Source organism: Saccopteryx bilineata, chromosome 5, assembly GCF_036850765.1.
Source record: "Saccopteryx bilineata isolate mSacBil1 chromosome 5, mSacBil1_pri_phased_curated, whole genome shotgun sequence".
NCBI lineage: Eukaryota > Metazoa > Chordata > Mammalia > Chiroptera > Emballonuridae > Saccopteryx > Saccopteryx bilineata.
The window spans coordinates 146,174,635-146,201,315 of NC_089494.1; the positions used below are offsets into that span (position 1 = coordinate 146,174,635).

Sequence of the window (26,681 nt, forward strand, 5' to 3'; positions counted from 1 at the left end):
GTGTCCCCGCCTTTGGCCTGCCCACCCTCCGGGGAGTACTCAATAGTGTGTGGGGGCTCAGGCCTCAGCACCCAAAACCTGTGTCCCTGATGTGTCCCCTGCTTCTGAGCAACCCTTTGCCCTGAGGAGCTAAAGAGACTCTGGTGGGCAGGGTAATTGCCTCCCTTTGCTGGTGTTGCTTCTCCCAGGAAAAATAGCCAGCTTAGTATTAGGGAATGACTCAGCACAGGGGTGGCCTTACCCATAGTGTCTCTCCCTGGGCCTTCGAGTTTACACTCTCCTCTCACAAATCCAGTCCTCTCAGCTCTCTCTGCCACCTGAGCCCTGGGTAAGTGGCTGTGAAGGAAGTTTTCTGTGCGGGCCCTTTAAATGGAGCCTGGGTCTGAAAGTTCTGTCTCTTTCTTGCAAACAGTAATCCGGCTTTTTTCACTGTTAAATACTGTCCCAGATCCTTTTCTAGACTCTGGGGCTCTAAGCTGGGGCTTCAGGCTTGGGGTTGAGGATCCACACCACTCAGTGCCACTCTCCTCACAGTGAGGGTCCTTGCAGACCCTCCCCCTTGCTCGCTCCTAAGAGTGGGGCAGCCCTCTTCAAGTCCTGGCCCTTCCTACCAGTTTTGTTGTGGCTTCTTCTGTGAACCTTGGTTATAGAGTTTTCTTCGTTTAGTCCTAAGTTGATTTTTCAAGATGACTGTTCTTAAGTTGTAATCCAGTTTGGTCTTGGGAGGTAGCATTTTGAACATCCACCTACTCCATCGCCAACTTCTGAAACTTATTCTCTAAATTTTTAATCTAAGTGCTTCAAAATCTGCAATTACTATAAATATATTATATACATATATAAATTTTCATTAGCCTTCAGTCCACAGCTTGAGGAAACTTCCCTAAGGCTTCTATGAGCACCATTGGAAACAACTAATTTATCATATACATACCTGTTCCACTAAACATCATTCCATCTGAATAATAAAGGGCGGAGATTGTAAGTTTGCCAGAGATGAGGAGTTTATATTCCTAATAAATCTTAATATTAAAACTTATTTAAGCAATAAATGAGAATTTAGTCAAATAAAATAAATTTGAGGACCAAGGACTCAGCTTTGCTCTCCTTGCCTTTTCACAGTAAAAAGTGAATAAATTGGGTCAAACAGAGGTTTTTTGTTTGAGATAATATTATTATGAAGTTTATATTATGTAGCTATGAACCAGCATATATACTATGATAAAAACTGGTTGGACTAAAAATCGTGGCCAATTAAACTGACTGCTGATTGTCAGAGTAAAGGATTCTGAGATAATATGAAATTTCATACCTGGAAGAATAATTACACAATATTTCCAAACCTATAATATACTAAACATTTAAATGTGAATTATCTACAACACTCAGATGCTAGGTGATTCAAATACCTTGATTCAATGATAAGCAAATAATAAGTTTTAAATATTCTCAGCTGAGTAGGACTAATGTTTTCCCCAAGTTTACCAGTATTTCTTGGAAATGAATGGATATAAACTCATTTTTTTCTGTTTTTTCCCTTTTTCACAAGATTGGTTTTTTTTCCAAAAATACTAAGAAAAATGTTTCTACTAAATGTTCTTTTTTATTATATAAGTTAAAGAAAATTCTAATTTCATACAACCCCAATCTTGAAAGAACACGTAAAATGCAACTGATAATATTTACACTAAATGCACTTTATTATTTTACTGGATTAAAACTGAGAAAAATATTTATTTGTATATGCTTTGATTTCAATCTTGAAAAAAAATCATGCCAGGTGCCCTTATTTGGCCCCTGCTGAGCAGGGAGAAGAGAAAATCCATTCATCAAGAACTGGGCCAAGGCCATGGCTACATATGACCAGCCTGAGAGAAAAAGAGATGACATTTTTTTAAGCTATATGAAAGTTCTGAATAAACTAGCTATATGAAATGTTGTGACTCTCCCACAAATAAGAAAGTAAAAAATAAAGATGTAATTCTTATTTTAGATGACAGAGTTAACTCCACATCTTTAGGTACAAAGTTTAGTCCATCAAAGTGTATGTGGGGGGGAGCAGTGGGGTATCACTGTATTTAGCTTTTACTGTTTCATTTTCTTGATGAAAAACACATGTTAAGATCTCATCTAAGACTGGACTAACTAATGAGAACTTCCCTACATATTCTTCACTGAATGGATAAAGTGAGAGAATATTTTAAATGTGTTCATGTGCTTTCTTTCTTTTGTACTTGCTTATGGGTGATGCTCACCAACCTGAGCCAGAAGCATTCTTCACCTCAGGGAGAACTGGAACCAAGGAATGAGAAGAGAAAGAACTGGCACACAGCTTTCTGATTTGTAAAACTGGTCTTTAAAACTATTCAGATGTGATGGTCTTAAAACCTATTTTTAAATTTCTTGAGCCAGACATCTGAGAGAGAAAGGCATTTTCTTAATTAGAATAAGTTCCCTTTTAATATAAAAAACAAAACTTAGAAAACTGAACTTGGAGTTTTACTATAAGCCATAGGGTTAGATATATGATGTGGAAGACCTATTTTTTACTACATAGTAAAAAATATCAAACCTTCCTTGAAGCCTAGAGAGAGGGGAGAGGAAGGCAAGAGGAGATAGGAGCTTAGGGACAGCTCCTCCTCCATGATTCACTGTGTAACCTAGTACTGTACATGCATTAGCATTGCAGGTCACCTAGCCTAGACTAACTTTTATTTGAATTCATGACTTTGCTTCGATTAACCTGTAAACCCACTTAGATCAATCACTCTAATTATTATAAAGTGCTCTAACTACATGCTAATCTGCTAAGAGTTTAACATAAGGGCTGAGACTTAATTAAAATTCATTACATACCTATTCCATCCCTAACTCTCACAATAGTCAGACCTGTCTTTTAAAGAAAACCTGGGGAGTGATTTGCAGAAACTGGGGCTTATCCAGTTCCAATCGCCCAGGGTTGGCAGAAGCAGCCTGCAGGGCCTACTGCTGACCTCCTCATGAACTTTTCTCATTATATCATCACTGTAATACTAAAATCTCTTCCCAGGAGTGGAGATTTTCCACCAGTTTTGAACATGTAATGTATGTATAGGATGTTTGGTAACTGCACAGGCTCAGAAATGTTTTCACCTACACATGTGATGACAAGCTCACCATGATGTTTATACATGATTTCTCTAAAGAAAGACAAATACCAATTTGGGGACACACTGCTCTGGGAGTGCTGTCCAGTGTGTTCCTTATGAGCTGGCAAGCAATCAAGTGTCTTCTCATTAAATCATCTTAAAATTACCTTTTGACTGGCAACTGGGTTTTGTTCAGTCCAGTAAAAACTGTCATGTAGAGCACATCTCTTAACGGTTGTCTGATTATTAAGTACTCCTATTTAAAATATAATTATTTTGTGCTTTGTAATTTATAATCATAAAGCATAAATATATAGATTCTAATCATCAAGTAATTCATTCAACAAATAATCATGGAGGCTTTCTATATACAGTCACTTAGAAATAATTCAATACTATAGGAAATCACAGTCCCTGAGACTATTCAGGACATATAGTCTCTTGGGGGTGAGGATGGAGTGAAAGACAAGTATTAAAAACTAATTATGTAACTGAGCTTTTAATATGTTACCATATTTCTATCTATACCTTTACCACTTAGAAGTGAAATTCTTCTTCCTTTTTTTTTAAGAGACAAAGAGGGAGGAGAGAGATGAGAAGCATCAACTCATAGTTGCCTCACTTTAGTTGTTTTTAATTGATTGCTTCTCACATGTGCCTTGTTGGGAGGGGAGAGCTCAAACTGAGTCAGTGATCTCTTGCTTAAGCTAGTGACTTTGGGCTCAAGCCAGCAACCCTGCATTCACCTGGCAAGTCCACGCTCGAGATGGCAACCTTGGGGTTTTGAATCATGCTCAAACCACTGCGTCACCACCAGTCAGGCAGAAGTGAAATTCTAATTTGCCTTTTTCTTCATGGAAATATAGATTATTAATGAGATGTGGTTTATCTGCCTGAGGCAGAAAAGGTTTTTGAAATTAATCTTTGCTTTTCCTTAAATCAGAAATAACCCAAGAAAAATTTGTATATTGAAATTTCAAAAATTATTTGCCAGCTGTCATAGGTGATCAAAAAAAAGTACTGGTATCTGCTTTTCTATTTACTTTCAGCAGCTTGACTGCCAATGCTGAAATTGATAGCATGGAACCATTTTAATAGAACAAAAACAGTAACAAAAGAGAGCTCAGAAATCTAAGGCGAAAAGCCACCCAGGAGAAGAAAATCATTGCACACTACAGGCATTGTGGCTCTCCCTGAGTACAAGGCAGTCGCAGAGGAAGCAGCAAACACACCAGTTTTATTTAAAACACCAGCCATAGAAGCTCAGGGTAATGAAGCTTTGACAGTGGATAAGTGTGAAGGCATAAAGGTTTTGAAAAGATTCTCTGTGATATAAACGGGGAATACCCTGTTGTCTTCAGTACATTTCCTTGAAAAAATTAAAAGGAAAGAAGGCTGGGATCATGCAGGACAGTGAGCACTCAGGATATCTGTGTACTGCAAATGGGAAAGGTCAAAATAAATGATGATGAAAAGTAAAGATTGGAAAAAGAGGGAAAGTGGCAAGGAAGTAAAGGAGGAGCTGGAAGAGGAGAAGGAGAAAAGGGATTTGATGGGGAGAAATAAAGAGATCACTTTAAAACAACATATTCACAGTGCTTTTTAGTGAGTGGTGATATTACAAATTATTTTTCTCTACTTACTCATGCTTTTCTCTACTTTGTATGTGTTTCAAAAGAGCACTCACTCCTTTTTCAATTGAACCTTTTCAATGTCACATGAAAGAATATACTGAAGCCCTCCCATTCTGTAAATTAAACGTCCATCTCCACAGCAGCACAGGCCTGCTGGAAGGTGGTGGGGCAGGAGTCTGGCTGCGCAAGGTATTCCCGAGAGACACGTGCCACATGTGTGCTCACTTACTTCGTATGGTCCACAGATGGCCTGTGGTTTTCTTCCCCCTGGTGAATACTGGTTCCATTACCAAGCCCCCACATGAATGTGTTTGAATCTTGAATTAAATCTTCAGGGACTGACTGGTACCATTCACACAGGCTTTCTTCTTCAAAGCTGCAAACTTCCATTGCTTGAATAAGATAGAACAAAGACAGGATCAGCTAATCAAAATAAATTTGTCAATAAATGGTGATTTCTACCTGTATCACCAACCACTTTCTAACTCTTGTTTTTTTAAATTATAGTCTAACTTTTAGCATAATTAAAATAATTAGGCAAACAATTTTTATAATTACTAGAGAAGTTTTAAAGAAATGTAAGTGATTATAGGCAAATATCAATAATAACTGAAATATGGGGATTCTGCTTTCATAAGGAAGTGAGATTTTAATTAGCTCCTACAGCAGCAATTTAAACATTGCCAGTGTCTTCTAACATAACACTTACATTGTTTGCATAACCTCTAAGTTCTGATGTCTGTTCTTTTTCCACCATGATATTAACAAAGCTAAACTTTAGCTCAGTCTCTGAAGGAGTTGTTTCAAATTTTAAACTACTTAGGTTCAAAGTAATAAGATTTACAATAACTTTTATATTGGATCTCTTTGCTTGAAAGTCTTCAATATTCTTGTAATGAGTGCATTCTAATATTGCACATAATTATGTCTTTTTTTATATTCATTGGTTGTGTGTGAAAATGCTCTCTCTTTCTCTTTCTCTTCCTTCCTCTCTCTCTCTTAATGTGTTCATGTGTCTGTCAGTCTTACATCCTCCACTGATTAAATAAAAGATTCAATTCAATGAGTTTTTATATATACTATAAAAAGCCTGGTAAGCCCTGGCCGGTTGGCTCAGTGGTAGAGCGTCGGCCTGGTGTGCGGGGGACCGGGGTTCAATTCCCGGCCAGGGCACATAGGAGAAGCGCCCATTTGCTTCTCCACCCCCACCCCCTCCTTCCTCTCTGTCTCTCTCTTCCCCTCCCGCAGCCGAGGCTCCATTGGAGCAAAGATGGCCCGGGTGCTGGGGATGGCTCCTTGGCCTCTGCCCCAGGCGCTAGAGTGGCTCTGGTCTTGGCAGAGCATCGCCCCCTGGTGGGCAGAGCGTCGCCCCTGGTGGGCGTGCTGGGTGGATCCCGGTGGGGCGCACGAGGGAGTCTGTCTGACTGTCTCTCCTCGTTTCCAGCTTCAGAAAAAAAAAAAAAAAGCCTGGTATGCCTTCAGCTTTTAAATGGCATAAACAATGATGATATGCCACTATACTTCTTAGGAACTTGGGTTCAAGATTTAATGTAAAAGCTGAGATAAAAAAGTCCATCAAAAAAATTTTTTTAATAATGACATTCAGGTGTGTCATTTAATCTCTGATATTAATATTGATCATATTATATTTATCTTGTACAGAGATTTAGGACTCAATAAAATTCTGTCCTTCATATCATTAAAAGAGATAAACATTATAGATTAAAAACGGAACTACTTGAGGGCATAAAGTTTCAGTCGAGCAAAAAGAATAAGATCTGAAGAGCTGCTGTACAATACTGTACCTGTAGTCAACAATACTGTGTTATACACTTAAAAATGTGTTATGATGGTAGGTCTCATGTTATACTCTTAGCACAATAAAAAACATCAGAAAATGTAAGACATTAGGGGACAGACATATTTATCAGAGTTCATCTTTCAAAGAGAGGGAAGAAATAATGCACAATTCACTCAGAAATAAAATAGTAATAATTCATGTTTATTCAAAGTAAATAAATATTCCTTTGTTTTAAAAGTAATAATTTAATAGTAAACATCATTCATGACACTTAAAAACTTATCAAACTTAACTTCCAATCATAAATATTGTTAATAAAATTGAACTAAGAGGAAAGTCAGTATGCACCAAAGATATTTACTAGGTATAATTAATTAGATTTTTTATACAATTTACAAATTTCACAACTTATGTATGATTGTAAGAGGATTTTAATGTCACCCCGTGATAAAGTCTGAATACCATAACTTGTTTATAATCTTCCATCTGTGATGTACAATATGATAACCACTTGAGTTAATTACTGTCCCATCTCATTCACAAAATAAGTCAGTTTTTACTTTATGAAGTTTTCAGTTTGGGTTAATAAATTAATAATTTTTCCTTAGAATCATTTTATTTCTGTGTTAAAAGAATAAATATGAACCTTTAAAAAATTTTAAGTTCTAAAATTTCTTTTTTTTTCTTTTTTTTTTAATTTATTCATTTTAGAGAGGAGAGGGAGAGAGAAAGAGAAAAAAGAGATAGAGAGAGAGAAGGGGGGAGGAGCTGGAAGCATCAACTCCCATATGTGCCTTGACCAGGTAAGCCCAGGGTTTCGAACCGGCGACCTCAGCATTTCCAGGTCGACGCTTTATCCACTGCACCACCACAGGTCAGGCCTAAAATTTCTTGACAAGGTAACAAATTAGGTTTTCGCTGAACTCTATATTATCCATATGACCTGAACCTTTAATATTATCAGGACCCTTGAGAATATGATAGTAGAGTAAATTCACATACTATTGAGACTAAATAAAGAGCAGGGAGAGGAAAATGTCACAATGTTTATTCCGCTTGATCTTGTGCTTTGCCCATTCAGATACAGACTAATAATTCTCCTCTGACTTTATCTTTGTCTGAGGTCACTTGTAAATTAATAGTTTTCCTTTGATCCATTTTGGAAAATCTGTGGATTGGCAGATATTGGTAAATGAAAATAATCTTTCAATAGGACATTGGTGTTGAAGGGCCAGTCTGTATTAGAACCAGTTTGTCATGAACTCTGAATATCTTGCATAGACATCATTTTATATGTGCAGTTTGGCATTGAGAAAATTTGAACAAATTCATCTAATTTGAGGGTTTTATAATGCTTCCTCCCTAAGCATTCCTAAATCATGTGTGAAAGTCCTGTATTCAGGTCCATGAAAACTAAGTGTTTTTAATCCAAAACATAAATTAAAGAACACTTACCTCTTGTTGGGCATGATGGAAGAATACATGCTGAGTCTTGTATTTTATTTGTCAGATACAGAGTGTTTATATTAAGAAGTTGCTATGTTGAAAATTCCTAACTAGGACATTAGGTTTAGGCTATGTACCTTAGAGATTATGCAGGTATTTTTGTATCTGTTTTATGGCTATATTTAATTAAAATTTAGAAATTTACTTACCACAGAATGATTCATCTGATTTGTCAGAGCAGTCATATCTAAAATCACATGTCTGAATTTTTTCAACACATTGGCCATTGGACCTGCAGACAAATTCATTGTCTGTACAGTTGTGTGGAGGTAATGTTACTGGGATTAAAGTTTCTGGTGGAGTTGGAAGAGTCACTGGCAAATTACCTTGATAAGGAAAAATATTAAGGTGTCATTTAGCAGGTTTTTCATTTCTTACAGATTTTATACAATAAGATTATCTAAAAATGTTTCACATTCAACATAGAATATCTGAAAGTATTTGCTAATCTACTGAACTTTCTTATGTAAGCATATAAATTATGGTTCTTGGTTTTAGCAATGGCAAATAACTCTGGATATCTTTGATTATAAAAACATGTGAAGGTGTAGATGGAAATTTTTGAAAAACAATTTGGAGCTCACTGAATAAACAGGAGGCATAAGAATGGGGCTTAGAATATCAACAGAAACCAAGGGAGCTCCAGGTGCTGGAATATGGAACGAGAGTCAAGGTCTGAGCAAACCTTCTAGTCCACCAAGGAAATGAACTTTGTCCTTCCACTGCTACCATGAATCTAACATCTCTTCATCTTTCTCTCACACATCCTCATGTAGTCAAGATTCAAGGTTGTAAGAAAGACCCATACCAGAAGTATTCATCTAGAAGTATTTAAACAATTAAAAAAATAATTCCTGTAATTACAGAATTAAAAAGAAATTCATAGAAGTTGATTAATTTATACAGTAAATTATTTAATAAGCATTTATTAATAACAACCCTATGCCATGTATAATACATAGTAGGTGCAATGGATTTAAATCAAATATGCAGTCATTGAAATAAAATAGTTTGCAGACTAGTGGATAAAATTGTCAGGAAAATCTTTCATTATACCTCCATTCCATAAATTTATGATAGAGATTACCACTCATTTTGCTAATTTGAATATATATAGCAAACAATCTTTTATTATGCTTATTCATTGCATCATTATATGATTAAATAAAATGTGAAAAACTAATTAGAATAGTGACTGTATTAAGTGAGTAACATGTAGATCATTTTAAATAAATAAACTTTGTTAAGATTTGAACTTTAGATGAATGGTCTCATTCAGTATATAATCTTTTACTACTTGATTGTTTTACTCAACATCATGTGACTTCATCTGTGATCAGGCATGTTCTTGTATAATTCATTATTTTGACTGTTGTATAATATTTCACTGTATGACTATCTCACATGTTCAGGCATTAATGTTTGAGTTGAGTAGGTTTCAGAGTTTTTTTGTTTATTTTATACATTCACCCTCTGTATCTAAAAGTGGTATTGCTTGGTCACAGAGCATGTTCAATTTCACCTTTACTAGATTAAGTGCATCAAACTAATTGCATCAATTTCTATACTTCTCAGCAGTGTTTATATATAGATACCTATTTTTCAGTAAGAGAAAGGGAGGCAGAGAGACAGCCTCCTCATGTGCCCTGACCAGGATCCACTCAGCAAGCCAAAAGTCCCACTAGGGGGCAATGCTCTGCCTATCTGGGGTGTTGCTTCATGCTCAGCAACCAAGCTCTTCTTAGTGCCTGAAATGAAGGCCATGGAGCCATCCTCAGTGCCTGGGGCCAACTCATTCCAATAGAGCCATGGCTGCAGGAGGTGAAGAGAGAGAGAGAGAGAGAGAGAGAGAGAGAGAGAGAAAAGCGAGAAGAGGTGAGGTGAAAAGAAGATGGTGCTTCTCTGTGTGCCCTAACCAGGAATCAAACCCAGGATATCAGGATATTCACAAGCTGGGCTGATGCTCTACCACTGAACCAATGCCCAGGACCTAGCAGTGCATATTATGGTTGTAATACATACTCATTAACCATTGGTATGTTTAAATTTTCCCATGTGTTTGTCATTTTCTTTTACTATATCTTTCCTTTTGCATATCTGTTCTTGATGAGTTCATTTTGTCTCTTTCTGATATTCACATTTATGTAGTTTATTTGGTAAAACCAAAGACTAGAGAAATAAAGATATTTCTTGTTCAGTTTTGAATGTTATTCTCTGAATGCCTTTTTTGACTCTAATTCTTGAACTTTGTTTTGCTCTATACTGTTATAATTTCTCAGAACATTGAATACAACATTTAAATGTCTTTGACCTCACCTCAATTCTTGCTGTTGTGATGTTAGTTATCAGTCTATTGGTAGTTGTTTTATAATTGTATTTTAATCTCTATTTATTGACATTAATTAATTACATTATTTAAGTTTTTATTAATTTTAATTTACTGTGTTAACATGGATTCAAGTGTCCCACTCAATATAACTCCCTCATCCCCACCCTCATGTCCATATTTATACCCCCTTTGCCACTCTCTCCCTAACTCCCTCCCCCCTTCTTTCTGGCATTTGCTGTCCTGTCATCTGTATCTCTGTGTTATGTATATATAATTTCACTAAACCCCTCACCTTCTCTGATCCCATCCCCTTGTCCCCCTTCCCTCCGACAGCTGTCCCTCTGCTCCCTGTTACCCGCCTTTTGCCTCTATTCCATTCCTCAGTTCACTTTGTTCATTAGATTCCACATACAAGTGAGATCATATGGTATTTGTCTTTCTCTGCCTGGCTTATTTTAACACTTAGTATAATAATTTCCAGGTTCATCCTTGCCATCGCAAAAGGAAATATTTCCTTCTTTTTCACAACTGTGTAGTACTCCATTGTGTATATGTCCCACAACTTTTTAATCCACTTGTCCACTCATGGATATTTGGGCTGCTTCCAGATCTTGGCTATTGTAAAGAATGCTGCAATTAACATGAGGGTGCATATCTTCTTTTGAATCAGTGATTTGGTATTCTTAGAATATATTTCTAAAATTCGGATAGCTGGGTCAAAAGGCAGTTCCATTTTAAATTTTTTGAAGAAACTACATACTGTTATCCACAGTGGCTGCACCAGTCTGCATTCCCACCAGCAGTGCAAGGTTCCCTTTTCTCCACACCCTCACCAACACTTACTGTGTGTTGATTTGTTAATGAGAGCCATTCTGACAGGTGTAAAGTGGTATCTCATGTGGTTTTAATTTGCATTTCTTAGAAGATTAGTGACATTGAACATTTTTTCATACACCTATTGGCCATCTGTATGTTCTCTTTGGAGAAGTGTCTATTCATTTCTTTTGCCCATTTTTAATTGGATTGTTTACCTTCCTGGTGTATAGTTTTAGAAGTTCTTTATAAATTTTGGTTACTAAGCACTTATCAGGTGTATTGGAGATTATGGGTTGTCTTTTTATTTTGTTAATGGTGTTTTTTGCTGTGCAAAAGTTTTTTAATCTGATTTAGTCCCATTTGTTCATCCTGTCCTTTATTTCACTGCTTGTGAAGATAAATCAGCAAAAATATTGCTATATTTTATATAAGATATATCAAAGAGTTTACTGCCTATGTTTCTTCCAAGATGTTTATGGTTTCACAACTTACATTTTAGGCTTTTTATTTACTTTGAGTTTATTTTTGTGAATGGTGTAAGTTGGTGGTCATGTTTTATTTTTTTCATGTACCTGTCCAATTTTCCCAACACCATTTATTAAAGAGACTGTCTTTACTCCATTGTCTGCTCTTACCTCCTTTGTCAAATATCAATTGACCATAAAGGTGTGGGTTTATTTCTGGGTTTTCTGATCTGTTCTATTGATCTGTATGCCTGTTCATATGCCAGTACCAAGTTCTTTTGATTACAATGGTCTTGTAGTATAATTTGATATAAGGAAGTGTGATATCTCCCACTTTATTCTTCATTTTTAAGATTGCTGAGGCTATTTGTGTTCTTTTTTGGTTCCATATAAATTTTTGGAATATTTGTTCTATATCTTTGAAGTATGCCATTGGTATTTTCATAGGAATTGCATTGAATGTATAGATTGCTTTGGGTAATATAGACATTTTAATGATGTTTATTCTTCCTATCCATGAACATGGCATATGCTTCCACTTGTTTGTATCTTCCTTAATTTAGTTGTTCAATGTTTTATAATTTTCCAAGTACAAGTCTTTTTTCTCCCTTGTTAAATTTACTAGTAGGTACTTTATTAGTTTTGTTGCAATTGTGAAGGGAATTTCTTCCTTAATTTCTCTTTCAGAGAGTTTATTGTTGGTGTATAAAAATGCCATTGATTTCTGAATATTAATTTTACATCCTGCCACCTTGCCAAATTTATTTATGAGGTCTAGTAGTCTTTTGACGGAGACTTAAGGGTTTTCTATGTTCAGTATCATGTCATTAGCAAATAATGACTGTTTTGCTTCTTCTTTTCCAATTTTGATATCTTTTATTTCTTCTTCTTATCTGATTGCTGTGACTAGCACTCTCAGAAATATGTTGAATAAGTGGTGAAAGAGGGCATCCCTGCCTTGTTCATGATCTTAAGGGGATTGCTTTTAATTTTTTCCCATTGAGTATGATGTTGGCTGTGGGTTTGTTATAGATGGTCTTTATTATGTTAAGGTATGTTTTCTGTTTTCTCACTTTGCTGAGAGTTTTGATCATAAATGGTTGTTGGATTTTATCAAATGCTTTTTCTGCATCTACTGGTATTTTTATGTGATTTTTATCTTTCCTTTTGTTTATGTAATAAATCACATTTATTGATTTGCAAATATTGTATCAGCCTTGCCCCCCAGAATAAATCCCACTTGATCAGGATGTATAATTTTTTTCATGTATTGCTGGATATTGGCCTATAGTTTTCTTTCTTTGTAGTGTCTTTACCTGATTTTGGAATGAGGATAATGTTTGCCTCATAAAAGGATCTTGGAAGTCTTCCCTCCACTTGTATTTTTTTAAATAGCTTGAGAAGAATAGGTGTTAGTTCTCCTTTGAATGTTTGGTAAAATTTGCCTGTGAAACCATCCAGTCTAGGATTTTTGTTTGCTGGGAAATGTTTCAATTTCATTGTAATTGGTCTGTTTAAGTTTACTGATTGTTACAGATTGAATTTTATAAGATTGTGTATGTTTCTAGGAATTTATCCATTTCTTCTAGGTTATCCAATTTATTAGCTTATCAATCTTCATAGTATTTTCTTACAATCTTTTGTATTTCTGTGGTGTGAGTTGTTACTTCTCCACTTTCATTTCTAATTTTATTTATTTGAGTTCTCTCTCTCTCTTTTTCTTGATGAGTCTGATTAAAGGTTCATCAATCTTGGTTATCTTTTCAAAGAACCAGCTGTTGGTTTTATTAATCCTCTGTATTGTTTCTTAGCCTCTATGTCATTTATTTCCACTCTGATCTTTATTATTTCCTTCCTTATACTTCCTCTGGGCTTAATCTCTGAATGTTTTTATTATAATATATTTTTTGTAGGTTTTAAAATTTATTTTCATGACTCTAGACCTGGATTTATTATTATTATAATGTTTGCATGCGGTTCACTAAGCTTCCTTTTCTATTTTTTATTTATTTATGCATAGTTGGTAAATTTGTCTTCTATTGGTTTTATCACTTTCAGGTGTACCATATAGTAAGTCCACATTTTTATACCTTACAATGTGATCACCCCTCTAAGCTTCTTAAATCCATGTATTATATTAATTCTGAGCAATTATACTTTGAAAATTGCTTCTCAATAATTTTCTTTTTATATCTCTGGAATTCCATTAGTTTTTATGATCCCATCCTTCAAATAATTCTGCGGTCCCTATTTTCCTGTTTTCTAACTATATATTGTACCCTGCAATTTTATTATAGCTATTTTCTATCTAACTAATTGCAATAAAGATGTTGCCTTTTATTTATTTAATTCATCCACTAAAAATTTTATTTCATTGATTTTATTTCTCATATCGAGAAGGCCAGTTTGATATATATATATATATATATATATATATATATATATATGTATTGTGTGTGTGTGTGTGTGTGTGTGTGTGTGTTTTAACAGTGCCATGCCATTTTCTTATGGCTTGGAATTTTTTAATATTTTAAATTATTTGTTTATTAGTTTTCTATATCTGAGTAACAAATCTATAAACTTCAGAAGTTTAAACTAATATCTAATCTTGCACAATATCTAATAATATCTAATTTTTATAAGTCTGAAATGCAGCAGAGGCTTAGCTAGGAGGACCTGATAGAGTGTCCAAAAGGATTTTGTTACTATGTCAGTCAGGGCTGAAGTCCTCTGCAGGCTTAACTGCACTGGAGGATCTGCTTCCCAGGGAGCTTGTTCACATGCCTACGGAGTTAGTACTGTGATTGGCAGGAGGCCTTAGTTCCTGGATTTTCTCCACAGGGTTTCCTGAGTATCTTTTTGACTTGGTATCTGACTTCCTTCAAAGCAAATGATCCAGGAGAAGAAAGTAGAAGTCTAGCTTTGGACTAGACTTTGCCACATGAGTCATTGGTTACACAGGTCACTCCTTCTCAATCTGAAAGGGGAATGGTATAGAGGGCATAAATTCCAAGATTTGGGGTCACTTGGGTGATTTTGGAAGCTGGCTACCATAATTTATTATGCTCGAATTGTCTGGGAGGCTCCATTATGAGCTTATTTATAGAAGAGTACTTCTAGATAACTTAGAGTTGTTTCTTTTAGAACCCCACCCAATGGTATTTTATCCCTCTAGCCCTCCTAACCCTTTTCCTCACTCTCATCCATCCCATATTCTGTTACTCCATAACTCTGGCAGTCACATTATGCCTTCTGTTCTATTTTTAAGTATTCTCTTTGTTTTTCTCACCTGAGGATTTCTCTTTTCTAAATCAGCTTAACACAATTAAATAAATGTTATATTTGACATTTCTTGATATATGTCAGTATTATAGTTTTCAGATTATCTGGTTTTCCATCTTATTAAAATCAGTAGTCTTAACTGCATCTTTGGGCTTGATTTCAATTTAAAGTAGCAATCAGTTCCCCTTAATAGGAAATCATGGCCATGAGTGGTCTTAGAAAGAGGAGATTGGTGAGATAATACTCAGGAACAGTAGATAAAACTCATTTTTCATCTCAGAAAGGATCAGAATAATAGGTAAAAAAAGACCACTACTCTAAAAAAGAAATCATAAGATTATGAGATTATTTGTCCTTTCCTCATTATTCTTTGCTATTCTATCAGAATAAGCAAATCTCAATACCCAAATAATCCCAATATGTTTGTATTTGAGAATGCCAAAAGACATATTGAAAAGAGTGATTCTTACTCTGGAGCCAAACTTTGGCAATACTGGTATTTATAAGAGGGAAGATAGGGTTGTAGCTGATTCATTAGGCTCTGCCAGGTAGAAGTAAAACAGATCCCAGGAATATGGTTTAGCCAACACGTTATTTGGTGACTAAGGCATGGCAAGAACTGCAAGGTTCCTGACACTACATAATACTACATAAGAGATGGTTTAAACAACAGAAACCTCTTTCTTGTAGTTCTTGTAGGCTGGAAGTCCAAGATCAGAATGAAAGCACAGTAGGGTTCTTGGTGAGAGTTCCATTCCTAGTAAGTCCTCACATGTCCTTTTTTTGGTACATGTGCACAGAGATACCTCTTGTCTTTCACTCCTTATTAGAAACTAACTTTACCATGAGGGCAGCACGTTTATGACTTAACTGAACTCTAATTATCTCGCAGAGGCCCTACCTCCCAAGGTAATCACATTGGAGATTAAAGTTTCAATATATAAAAATTGATGTGCCATAAACATTCAGTACAGAGCAGAGATTGGTATTATTATTATTATGTCTAGAATTGCATAGAAAGGATAAAGTTGGTAGCAATGATAGCGTTAAATTTCCGAACAGAAACAACACTGATACCTTTGCAGATGAAACAAAATTATAAAGGTGAAATGCAAATGACTGAATTCTGCACTCACTGAGAAGTAGAGATTATTCTGGTTGATGTGATCTTCCTCTACAATCATCCCTAAGCCACAGGCAAACCCACCCAACTGCATATCTGTCATTTTGTGTAGATGATTCAGGCTCCAGATGGATTCAATGTTCTAACTTTTTGCTCTGTAAGTTCCTTGTAACAAATACTATATACATTACATATAATACAATCATTCTGACAGAACAGATTTTCCAACTTGTTTTATTTTAGACTTCTCCCCTTACAGTCATTCCCACAATAATTAACCAATAAAATTGATATTTTAACATCCCTAGTTCTTAATAAATTATTACCAGCTTTAGACATATCATAATTGTGTGAATTACTAGACTGATAATGCCATTTACCTATCTTTAGGTTACAATGCACATGTTTTTCCTGTGACCTCTGATGTAAAGAAATATATGTAATTTAAAAAGTCTACTTGAGCTTTAAACATAATCTTCAGAAACTTGAAAAATTTGAAATATGTATAGCTCCATGGTAAAGCATACATTTTCCCTACTGCACTTAGTACAGTAACTTAGAATTATACTCACAAACCAAAAAAACTAAAAAACATACATATGAATACAAAATATTGACCTGATCTCCAAAGTATGGATTTTTACATTTCCTATAATTTTTATTTTGTATTAAACATGATTAAGAAGTAGATTATTTTATTTTTTATCTATTTTTTTTAACATCAAACTTTTTCTCTCATGCCTTCCTTGTTTTTTTAATGACATCAGTATTCTTAGCAACCCAGGACTGGAATTACACCATATCCTTCTACTTTTCCTTAAACAGGCCCACTTGCAAATCTAGCTGACACCAACTTCAAAATATTTATCACAACTTTCTGTTTTTTTCCATTACCTCTGCTGTGACCCGGATTCAAAAGTATTGACTTGAATAGGCTTCTTAACTGCAAACTTTTGTTAATTTTTTCCCGATGGTGTTCATCGTATACTTAGTTTCTTTCTCCTTTGTTCCACCTAGAGCATCACTGTTTGCTCTTCCATCTCCACTCTTTCCTATGTTTCTGTCTTCAATATCAAATCAGCTCTTTCTGAAATATTTTTCACTTTAATACATGTATTCAACACAATTGTCCAGATAGTACAAGATGTTTTCCATTTTTACAGATATTGTACTAATTTAAAAGTGACTATAAGTAAGCTGCAGTATCAGTTGGACAATTCTAAAACTAAAACATTAGTATTTTATCAGCCTTCTTCATTTTTTGCAGTTAGCAATTCCCTCAATTAAAGGTGACAAAATTTAAAAGTTTTAAATTTAAATTAGGTTAAGTTAGTTATTTGTCTATCTTTACTCTCTAGAAAAAAATAACAATACTAAGTTGGATTGACCTTTGGCTTTGGGTGATTTTTTTCCCTTGGTATATACAAATCATTTTATGAGAATAGCAAATATGCTAAAACCAGTATATTTAAGATCACAATTACTCAATCTCATATTTCTTGATTTTTGCCTTGAAATCTTTTATTAAACTGCAAATATTTACAATTGTTTTGTATTTTCTTCAAAGTGTATATTTCCTTTAGAAAAATACAAAGAGAAGCTTAAAACATAGTACTTTCACATAATTCATTATTCTGAGAAAAATGTAATAGATACAACAAACAGCTTATTATAATAAGGTAAAAGCTGCAGGTGGTAGCTTAAATGTGAAGACAAAAGCACTCATACTTTTTCCCTTGCCATCTTATTCACATTGTAAAAACTGCTTTTCATGGAAAACAGAAAACTTGAAACATGCATTTAAAATTAAAGCTTCTGAGATATTATAACTAATGAAGAAGGATGCAAAAATTTCTATCAGCTCACTCAGTTCAACAGCAAAAACAAAAAGACTGTCAGCAGGTGGGGGAGGGCATGATAAAAATCGCTGTTAAGCATCCTATAAATATTCACCACACTTTCTTAATTTTAAGGCATCCTAAGTTGCAAGATATGCCACTGACTTAGTAACAATTTTCCCGAGAAAGGTAAAACACTAAAACACCTTGAATGTGAAATTCTTTCTAACAATTAATACTGCTAGTAACTAAATTGAATTCTGAAATTTTAAATTAAATTTAAAAATGCATAGGCAATTACTTCTTCCATTTGCAAGCAGTATGTCGTGATATCATATAGTCATGGCTTCATTTTTCCAAATAACCCAGCCACCTCCCAATAATCCTTGATGTAAAAAAGTAAACTGCCATATGTGTTCTGCTGAAGGAAACATACTTTTTGCTTTTCTCGTGTCACATAAAAAAATATAATGTGAAACAGATATTTCCTTTGGGATATTCATTTTTAAATCTGAATGTCTGGCAACAATTCTTACTTAATAATGTACTCTGAAAGTCTGATTCAACGTGAGGGGAGCTATTTAACTGTGCCATCTTTTCCCATCATCATCTACTTTGGAAATGGCCAACATATTCATGCACTGAGGCAAAGAATGATAGGATTCAGGTACATGGTTAAATTTGCCTACTTCCACAGAAATGTAATTAATCTTGCCTAAATAGTTTTTTCTCTAGTATCCTCTTGGACCAGTTTTTAAATAAGAATCAATATTACCAAAATATTACAATTAAATATGATCCATAATTGAAAATGAATTTAAAAAATAAGTTAGAAACAACCAGAACTAGGAAAGAGTGGAGATGGAAGAGCAAACAGTGATGCTCTAGGTAGAACAAAGGAGAAAGAAACTAAGTATACGATGAACACCATCGGGAAAAAATTAACGAAAGTTTGCAGTTAAGAAGCCTATTCAAGTCAATACTTTTGAATCTGGGTCACAGCAGAGGTAATGGAAAAAAACAGAAAGATGTGATAAATATTTTGAAGTTGGCGTCAGCTAGATTTGCAAGTGGGCCTGTTTAAGGAAAAGTAGAAGGATATGGTATAATTCCAGTCCTGGGTTGCTAAGAATACTGATGCCATTAAAAGAAACAAGGAGGGCACGAGAGAAAAAGTTTGATGTTAAAAAAATAGATAAAAAATAAAATAATCTACTTCTTAATCACTTTTAGTATAAAATAAAAATTATAGGAAATGTAAAAATCCATACTTTGGAGATCAGGTCAATATTTTGTATTCATATGTATGTTTTTTAGTTGTTTTGTTTTATTAACCAAGGAGAAAAAAATGATGTGGATAGTCAGTTTATACTGAAAGCAAATCAATGTCTGTAAGTAAACCTATATGTATGGCCCCCACCTCTGTAAACCTGATGTCATGAGTAAAACTGTTCATTAAGAACACTATTTTCATTAAGAACCTAATATTTATTTTTCTTTTCATCTTATGGCAAGATCACCTCAAATTTCTTAAACTTATGGCTACGACAGGCTTTGTGGTTTCAACTCAAAGTTTCTTTTGTTATGAAGCCAACATTAAAACCGCACGGTTCAGACAGTTTTGAGAATTCCATATTTTTCTTCCAATACTTGAACCAGAAAATAGGGACTGATGCTCTGTGACTGACATTCCACATCCCTGCCATGGTTCTGGCAGCTCTTCTCTCTGCACCTTGGAACCGTCAGCCACAGAATGTATTTAACAGGATTTAACTGGAGCGACAGTGTCAGTGCAGACACTGTACTCTTTGATGTTCTCTGCTGCTCAGGTCATGGTGATGCTCCTTTACCTCAGAGTGGGAGGCAAGTTGAAAAAATCCTAGGCCACTGGTATCAGACAAGCTTAGGTGAAAATCTCATTTCTCCCTCAACTGTGCATTCTCCTTCCGGTCACTTATGCTCCTTAAGTTTAATTTTTCACATCTGTAAAATGGAGATTGTAGTATCTTCTTTTCTAAATTAGTAGATTTAGTGAGCTTTATAACAACGGTTAATATTATGGTCCAAATAAGCATTCATCATATTCTGCCACTTCATAATATCAAGTTATCTCCTTCTCAGTTTGCTCCATAAAATTGGGCAACAAAAGGGTCAATTTAATTCACCATTCAACATTTGTTCACCGACAACAGACCAGGCCCTTTCTAGACTCTGAAAAGGTTATAAAATTATACAAAATGATACATATGAGTGATCGGTTTACTACGGTGCCTGTTTTTATATTCCCTTGCCAAGCTCCCTGTCAGTAGAGACTATTTCCTTGTCCCATTTTCAGGCTCGACCGCATGACTTGCTGTGACCAACAGACATGAGCAGACATGATGCATACCATGTCCAATAGGAGCTTTAAGTATGCTCTCTTTTTCCTGCCCTCCTCCTTGACAACAAAACATATCCCATCAGAATTTGGTCATTTAGCCTTGGACCTAGACAGATAGGACACACAGAGTAGAGACACATAGCTTAGAGCTACATAGAATTATGGAGAGCTATAAGTGAGAAATACATATTGTTATTGTTCTATACTAACCAAATTAAGAATATAAAATAAATGCTTGTGGTTGTAAGTCACTGAGATATGGCTTTTAAGAATAATTGACTGACACATGACATAATATCTTGCATGTAGAAGTACTTAATACTTTAGTAATAATAATAAACTAAAATATATAACAAAGTATATAAACAATATAAACATTTCTCTACCCATCCATTTAACCAATGAATATTTATTGGGAACTTCTATGTACCAGACACTATGTAAGCTGCTGGGATAAGGCAATGAACAGGTACAATTCATGCTCTCACACAGCTCTCATTATTGTGTGGGGGAGAGGAATTTAACTATAAGAGGGATAAGTGTTGTAAAGAAGTAACAGGGAAAAGAAAGAAAAACACCAGATAAGAAGAAACTTCGTGTGTATGCCTGTGTGTGCCCTTGATTGTGTAGTGTTCAGATAAGGCCTCACTAAAGGAGAACTGCACAGAGATTAGAAAGAAGTAAAGAACAGAATCAAAAGGATATCTGGGAGAAGCATATTCCAGGGAGAGGGATGATCAGGTATAAAAGCCCTGAGGCATAAATAGGTTGGGGTGGTAAAGGATTAGTTAAAAGGCCTTATAATTGAAAGAAGTCCATTTGAGGTGCTCTAGTGGAAGGTGAATTCAGAGATGTATGAGGGAGCCAGTTATTTATTCCTTGAAAGTTATTAGAAGAAGTTTAGTATTTTTTGCTCTAAATGAGATCAGATGGTCATAGGAAAACTCTAATAACAGGATGACATGACTTTCTCTAAGTTTAAAAAGGATAATTCTGGTTACTGTTTTGAGATCAGATTATATGGTTCAAGGGTAAAGGTACACAGAGCCCTTAAAAACCAATTGCAAGAACCCATTAACAGACAATAGTGGCTTGGACCAAAAGGAGAAGAAGGAAAGCATGAGAAGTGAACTATGGATACACCTGAAGCTGGTGGCTGACCAGACTTGTTAATGAAGAATAAGTGACTAGAAATAAACTGTCATTTACTGATAAAGGGAGGCATGGAAGAAAGGCAAAATTGAAGGGCATGTGGAAACCAACAATTTACTTTTAGACCTTGAGAGTTAGAGAAAACTTGATCAGTTCTGATTTCCTTCTTGCTGGCTTCCCAGAGAAAGATTGGGTTTCCTGCCAAGTTCTGTGGGCTCCACTGCACAGAGTGGTGATGGTGGTTAACCCTGCCCAGATGATGATGAGGTAGAAAACCAAAGCTGTGTCACATTGTTTTGGGGGGAAAGAACTGGAATCAGCCCTCTGACGATGTCTGGGCAGGGGCTGCTGATGGAGCAGGGCTTCGGTTGAGCTGTCAGTTCACAAGAGGGCTTTCTACAGGGATTATTGTGATTGACTTTTCAATACCCAGCCTCTGGTCACTCCAGGAAAAAGGCTATATTCCCCCTTGTCATGTATTTTAAGAGCCTCAAGCCTCACTGCCAGCATCATCCCCCACGAGCTTGATACCTAGGACTACTGGATCCATAGCACAGGCCGAATGAGCTTCCCCTGAGGCTTATTTCAAGTTATTTTTTCTGTCATCTTTGAGATTCCAATTAGAAATCTAAGTTGAAATGTTGAGTAGGTGTTTAGTACATAAGACTGCAGTTCAGGGGAAATGCTGAGAATAGTTTTATGTATGCATACACACACACACACACACACACACACACACACACACACACACATATATCTGGGAAACATGTTTGACTTTTTAATGGAGAAGCCTTAAAACAGAGAGAAAATGTTTGACAACAATCCTTAAGAATATATAAAGTGTATCCTGAGAATAAAACATCATTGAAGGTAACTTGGAGGTTAGTAAAGTCTCCAAAACAATGCAATTACAAGGCAAACAATTTAGTTATTAAAACCCCTCAAATATGATGGAATTACAGTTTAACTTCAGGCATGATTTTCTAATATTTTGCATGTGATGATGAACACAACTGATCCAAACTTTTTCACTATCTTTGCAGAGATTTTGAATTTAATTACTAGCAAAGATTTACAATAATCTCTTTCAGAGTTCATATATTTGAGAGAATAGAATTAAGGGTAATTTGGAATACTTGTTAAAATGAAATGTTCATTTCTTTGGCAGGGTTTTTAAGTAAACAGGCCAAAATAGTCATCTATAGAAATGCGTTCTCTTACCAGGATAGAGGATACAGTCCATAAATGACAGATCATCAATTGCAATGTCTCCCGTGAAGCCATCTCCCACTGATGCCTCTACCAAAATCTAAGAAAAATATAAAAGATTTGTTGTCATTATAAAAAAACTAATATATGAAGTCTCATAGCTGAAAAGGAATTCAGAATTTACCTGAAGAGAACTTTCTCCTGAACCATTCTAAAAAATATTTTGCAATAGTCTTCACAAGTAGGCATCTTGCCTCTACCTGTATGTCCCTACACATAGGATACTCCATACCTTGTCAGGCCTGTTGAAGTCAAGAAGTCCATATCAATGTGATATTTACTTCCCTACAACTGTCAACCATTATTTCTAGACTTGCCATGCTTTCTTCTCATCCTTTAAGTATTTGAAGGTGAATTATTGTCCCCTTTTCCCACCATTGCCCTAGTAGTTCATCTGTTTCCAAGGTTAAACTTCTTCATCCTTAGAAAATCCAATTTGCTACCAGAGTTACTTGCTAGAACGTACATATGGAAGAGCTTTACAACTTTTCTCACACTGACCTGATTCTGCAACACTTTATGAAACCGGCTAATCATTATTAGATCTCCTTCAGAACCACATTAATCACAGTGAACTCAGATGATGTCTGTGCTGTTACAGAAACTGCAATTCCATCAAAACTCTAGTAAAATATGAAATACTGACAAACCACTGCAGTATACGGCAGATTTTGATTAGGGCTGAGATTTACTATAATAAAATTAATCATGATGAATTATTTTAATACTTATGCAAATATATTGCATACTTACTAGGAATCCTGCTCTAATTTAATAATGAACTTCAAGCAAACTCAAACTTTATTTTATTTTATTATTTTATTTATTGATTTTAAAAGTAGAGTAAGGGAAAGAGAGAGACAAACAGGAACATCGATCTGTTCCTGTATGTGCCCTGAGCAGGGGTTCTGACCCGGAACCGTTGTGCTCAGGCTGACGCTCTATCGACTGAGCTATCCCGCCAGGGCAGCAAACTCAAACTTTAAAAACACGTTCTCTTTTCCACTACTAGATGGATGTATGTTTTCATTTTATTTTTCTTCATAAATGATATATGCGAGAGTTGAAATTTTATTTAATTTTTCAAATTCTACCCTCCATTAAAACTTGACTCATATAATATTTATTGATGTGTTAAAGGAAAATTTTCAAAGGTCAGATTAATGATTTCAAACCTTTTGACATCTTCCTTTAACTTTTTAGTCTTCTTTGAGAACTAGCAGTATTTCTCCCTGATTTGTCACTACGAGAATTAATTGGCATGGGAAAGGTTGACGCATCTAACCAATGAGCAAATAGTCTGCCTACTACTGTGTGAGGAACACTGAACAGTGGTGTGTAGAAGTGTCCTGTTGCTTGACATAAGACTGCTCCAAATAAAAGGCACTGTTCTTTTCACCTCCAGCAGGAGTCAAAGTAACACCATAGGCAGAGAAAACAAAAATTCAGGAAGAATACTGTACAAAAATCAAACAATTCTAATAAAAAATGAAAAATTATTCTTTATTTTATTGAAAACAAGACTGTAGTTGGTTAAACAATGGAAAACATGTCATAAAGACTAATTAATTACTAAAAAAAATCTTGGATCATTATGCATCTATCCCACTGCAATACCACATAGGATATGCTAATCAAAGGCTCACAAGATGCAAGAAAAAGGAAAAACTAAGGTATATAAGAATTAACATCATTGACTTGGCTATGCTATTCATGGTTATCTTAGTTAATTAATGAGAAGAGATAGAACATTGATATCATATTCTAAAAGTTGACTTTTTAAAATTAAGTTTTATTGGGATAACATTGGTTAATAAAATTATGTAGGCTTTAAGTATACAATTTTGTGATGCATCATCTGTATATTGGATTGTGTTCACTTCCCAAAGTCAAATCATCTTCTGTCACCATATATTTGACTCCATCCTCCCTCCCCTTTCGTAACCACCATACTGCTGTGTCTATGAGTTTTTGTTAGTTTATTTAGTTCTTGTTTATGCATTTGTTTCAAAGTTGATAAAAAGCATGCTTGTTACATATAAATATCTGTAAGATGCCTTGGTCAGTGGCACAGTGGACAGACCATCAACCTGGAGAGCTGAGGTTGCATGTTTGATCTTGTGGGCACCAGTTTTTGCCCCAATCAGGGCATGTGTAAGAAGCAGTCAGTGGGTGCACAACTAAGAGGAACAACAAGCTAAATCTCCTCTCTCTTCTCTCTTTCTCTTTCCCCTGCATCCTCTCTCTCTCAAAAAAAATATCTTTAAGATAATTTTAGGATATATACATATATTTAATTCCATTTGAGTGTGTGGGCTCAACTGTTCCAAAGTATTCTTTTGTTAAAAATTGGCCATTTGTAAAAATTACAAATTTTCTCATTTGTGGGTCACATGAGGTGAGCAGCTTTTCTGAGTGGAGGCTGTCTCCATAGGCGTATTTGTTTTGGAGTTTACTTCACATTATATGATAAGCACTTTGATATTGCTTCTATCAGCATTCAATGTCAAAGAGAAGAAACAAATAGTTCTGGGCAGAGGACAGTTGGGTCTTGCTTTAAGACACAATTTAGTAGTAATTTTTAACAAAATATCTTCAACTTCCTAATCCTCTAAATGTCAGCATCCTTGAGAAATAACAAACAATAGTTTTAAGTTGAGATACTAAAAATATCAATCTGTATATGTAATTGCAGTTGCAGCCTCTTTTGAATATTAAATTAAGGCAGCCATTTTTATTTTATTTTTATTTTTTTTAAGGCAGCCATTTTTAAAAAGCCTACTTGATGACAAGTCACATCTTGAGAAAAAGTTATAAATGTTGAGATTTATTTCTGTTTTTATCCTGTTATTTAATCTAGTTTTGTAAGAAACTTTGCAAAATATCCTAAAAACCTAGTTCTAAGAAAATAATCCCACAAAAAGAGACTAAGTGTCTCTTTTCTGGAAATTTACTTTCACTTATGGTGATTGCCCCAGAATAAATAGAAAAATATTCAAATATAAATGTTATTGTATGTGAGATAGTATCACCATTCTAAAAATTAGGAAAGCCAAATTATACTAAATTTCATTAGTACGTTACTGAATGATTTAAAGGGCAATTGAAAATGCCATCTTAAATGGCCTGCATTATCTAGAAAGGCCAATTCTGCTTACATTAAAACTATTGTTGGCCTGGAATTTTATAAATTAATCTAGCTCTTCTTAGTTGTTCTTTTCATGGGCTACTGCATGCTCAAGTAAAGATGGAGTGGCCTTGTCAACTACCTTGAAATTTTTAGTTCTAATATAACTAAAAATTCAAATATTAATAGACTCTAGGGACTCACCTGAACTTATTCTTCAAGAAAATAAAATTATTGACCAGAAATGTTTAAATGATTTTAAAACTATTGTTTATTATATATAACACACAATCTAATCAAAATATTTGCCAATCTTTAATTACTTAGCTTTAAAAGATATATGTATGTATATATATGTTTATGTGTTTTATAGGCTCTATTAACTCATAAGATAGAAAAAATGGAATTAATTCAAATTGGGAATTACTTTAGCCATCATGCATTGGAAAAGAATATAAAATTTTAGCATAATGTATCAATATTTAATATAATACATCTCCAGAAAGTCTCAAAATAAAGAAATTTCTTTTTAAAATTTATAGAAGCAAATGTCATATGTTGAACTACAGGAACTCCAATGCATTGCTGGTGAGAATTTAAAATGGTACAGCCACCTTGGAAAATGTTTTGGCAATTTCTTACACAATTAAACACACACTTTCATATGATGTGGTAATCCTATATAGGTATTCATTTACTCAAGAGAAATGAAGACATGTCTAAACAAAAACCTGTTTACAAAGTTTAACAATGCTTTATTAATGATGTCTAAAATTTGGAAACAATTCAGATATTCCTTACATGGTAAATAGATAAACAAACTTTGGTAGAT

At 34.8% G+C, this 26,681-nt stretch overlaps 1 protein-coding gene across 6 annotated transcripts in view; it reads right to left on the reverse strand.

The window, feature by feature from the left end:
• The window catches only part of MALRD1 (MAM and LDL receptor class A domain containing 1), a 794,026-nt gene that overhangs the window by 543,836 nt on the left and 223,509 nt on the right, over positions 1 to 26,681 (reverse strand). For all 6 annotated transcript variants that reach the window (XM_066232773.1, XM_066232772.1, XM_066232769.1 and 3 more), the window contains 3 exons: positions 22,675 to 22,762; positions 8,219 to 8,395; positions 4,992 to 5,154 (listed from right to left, as the gene is read on the reverse strand). In XM_066232773.1, coding sequence (XP_066088870.1) covers positions 4,992 to 5,154; positions 8,219 to 8,395; positions 22,675 to 22,762 — 428 coding nt within the window. The remainder of the gene's footprint in view (positions 1 to 4,991; positions 5,155 to 8,218; positions 8,396 to 22,674; positions 22,763 to 26,681) is intronic.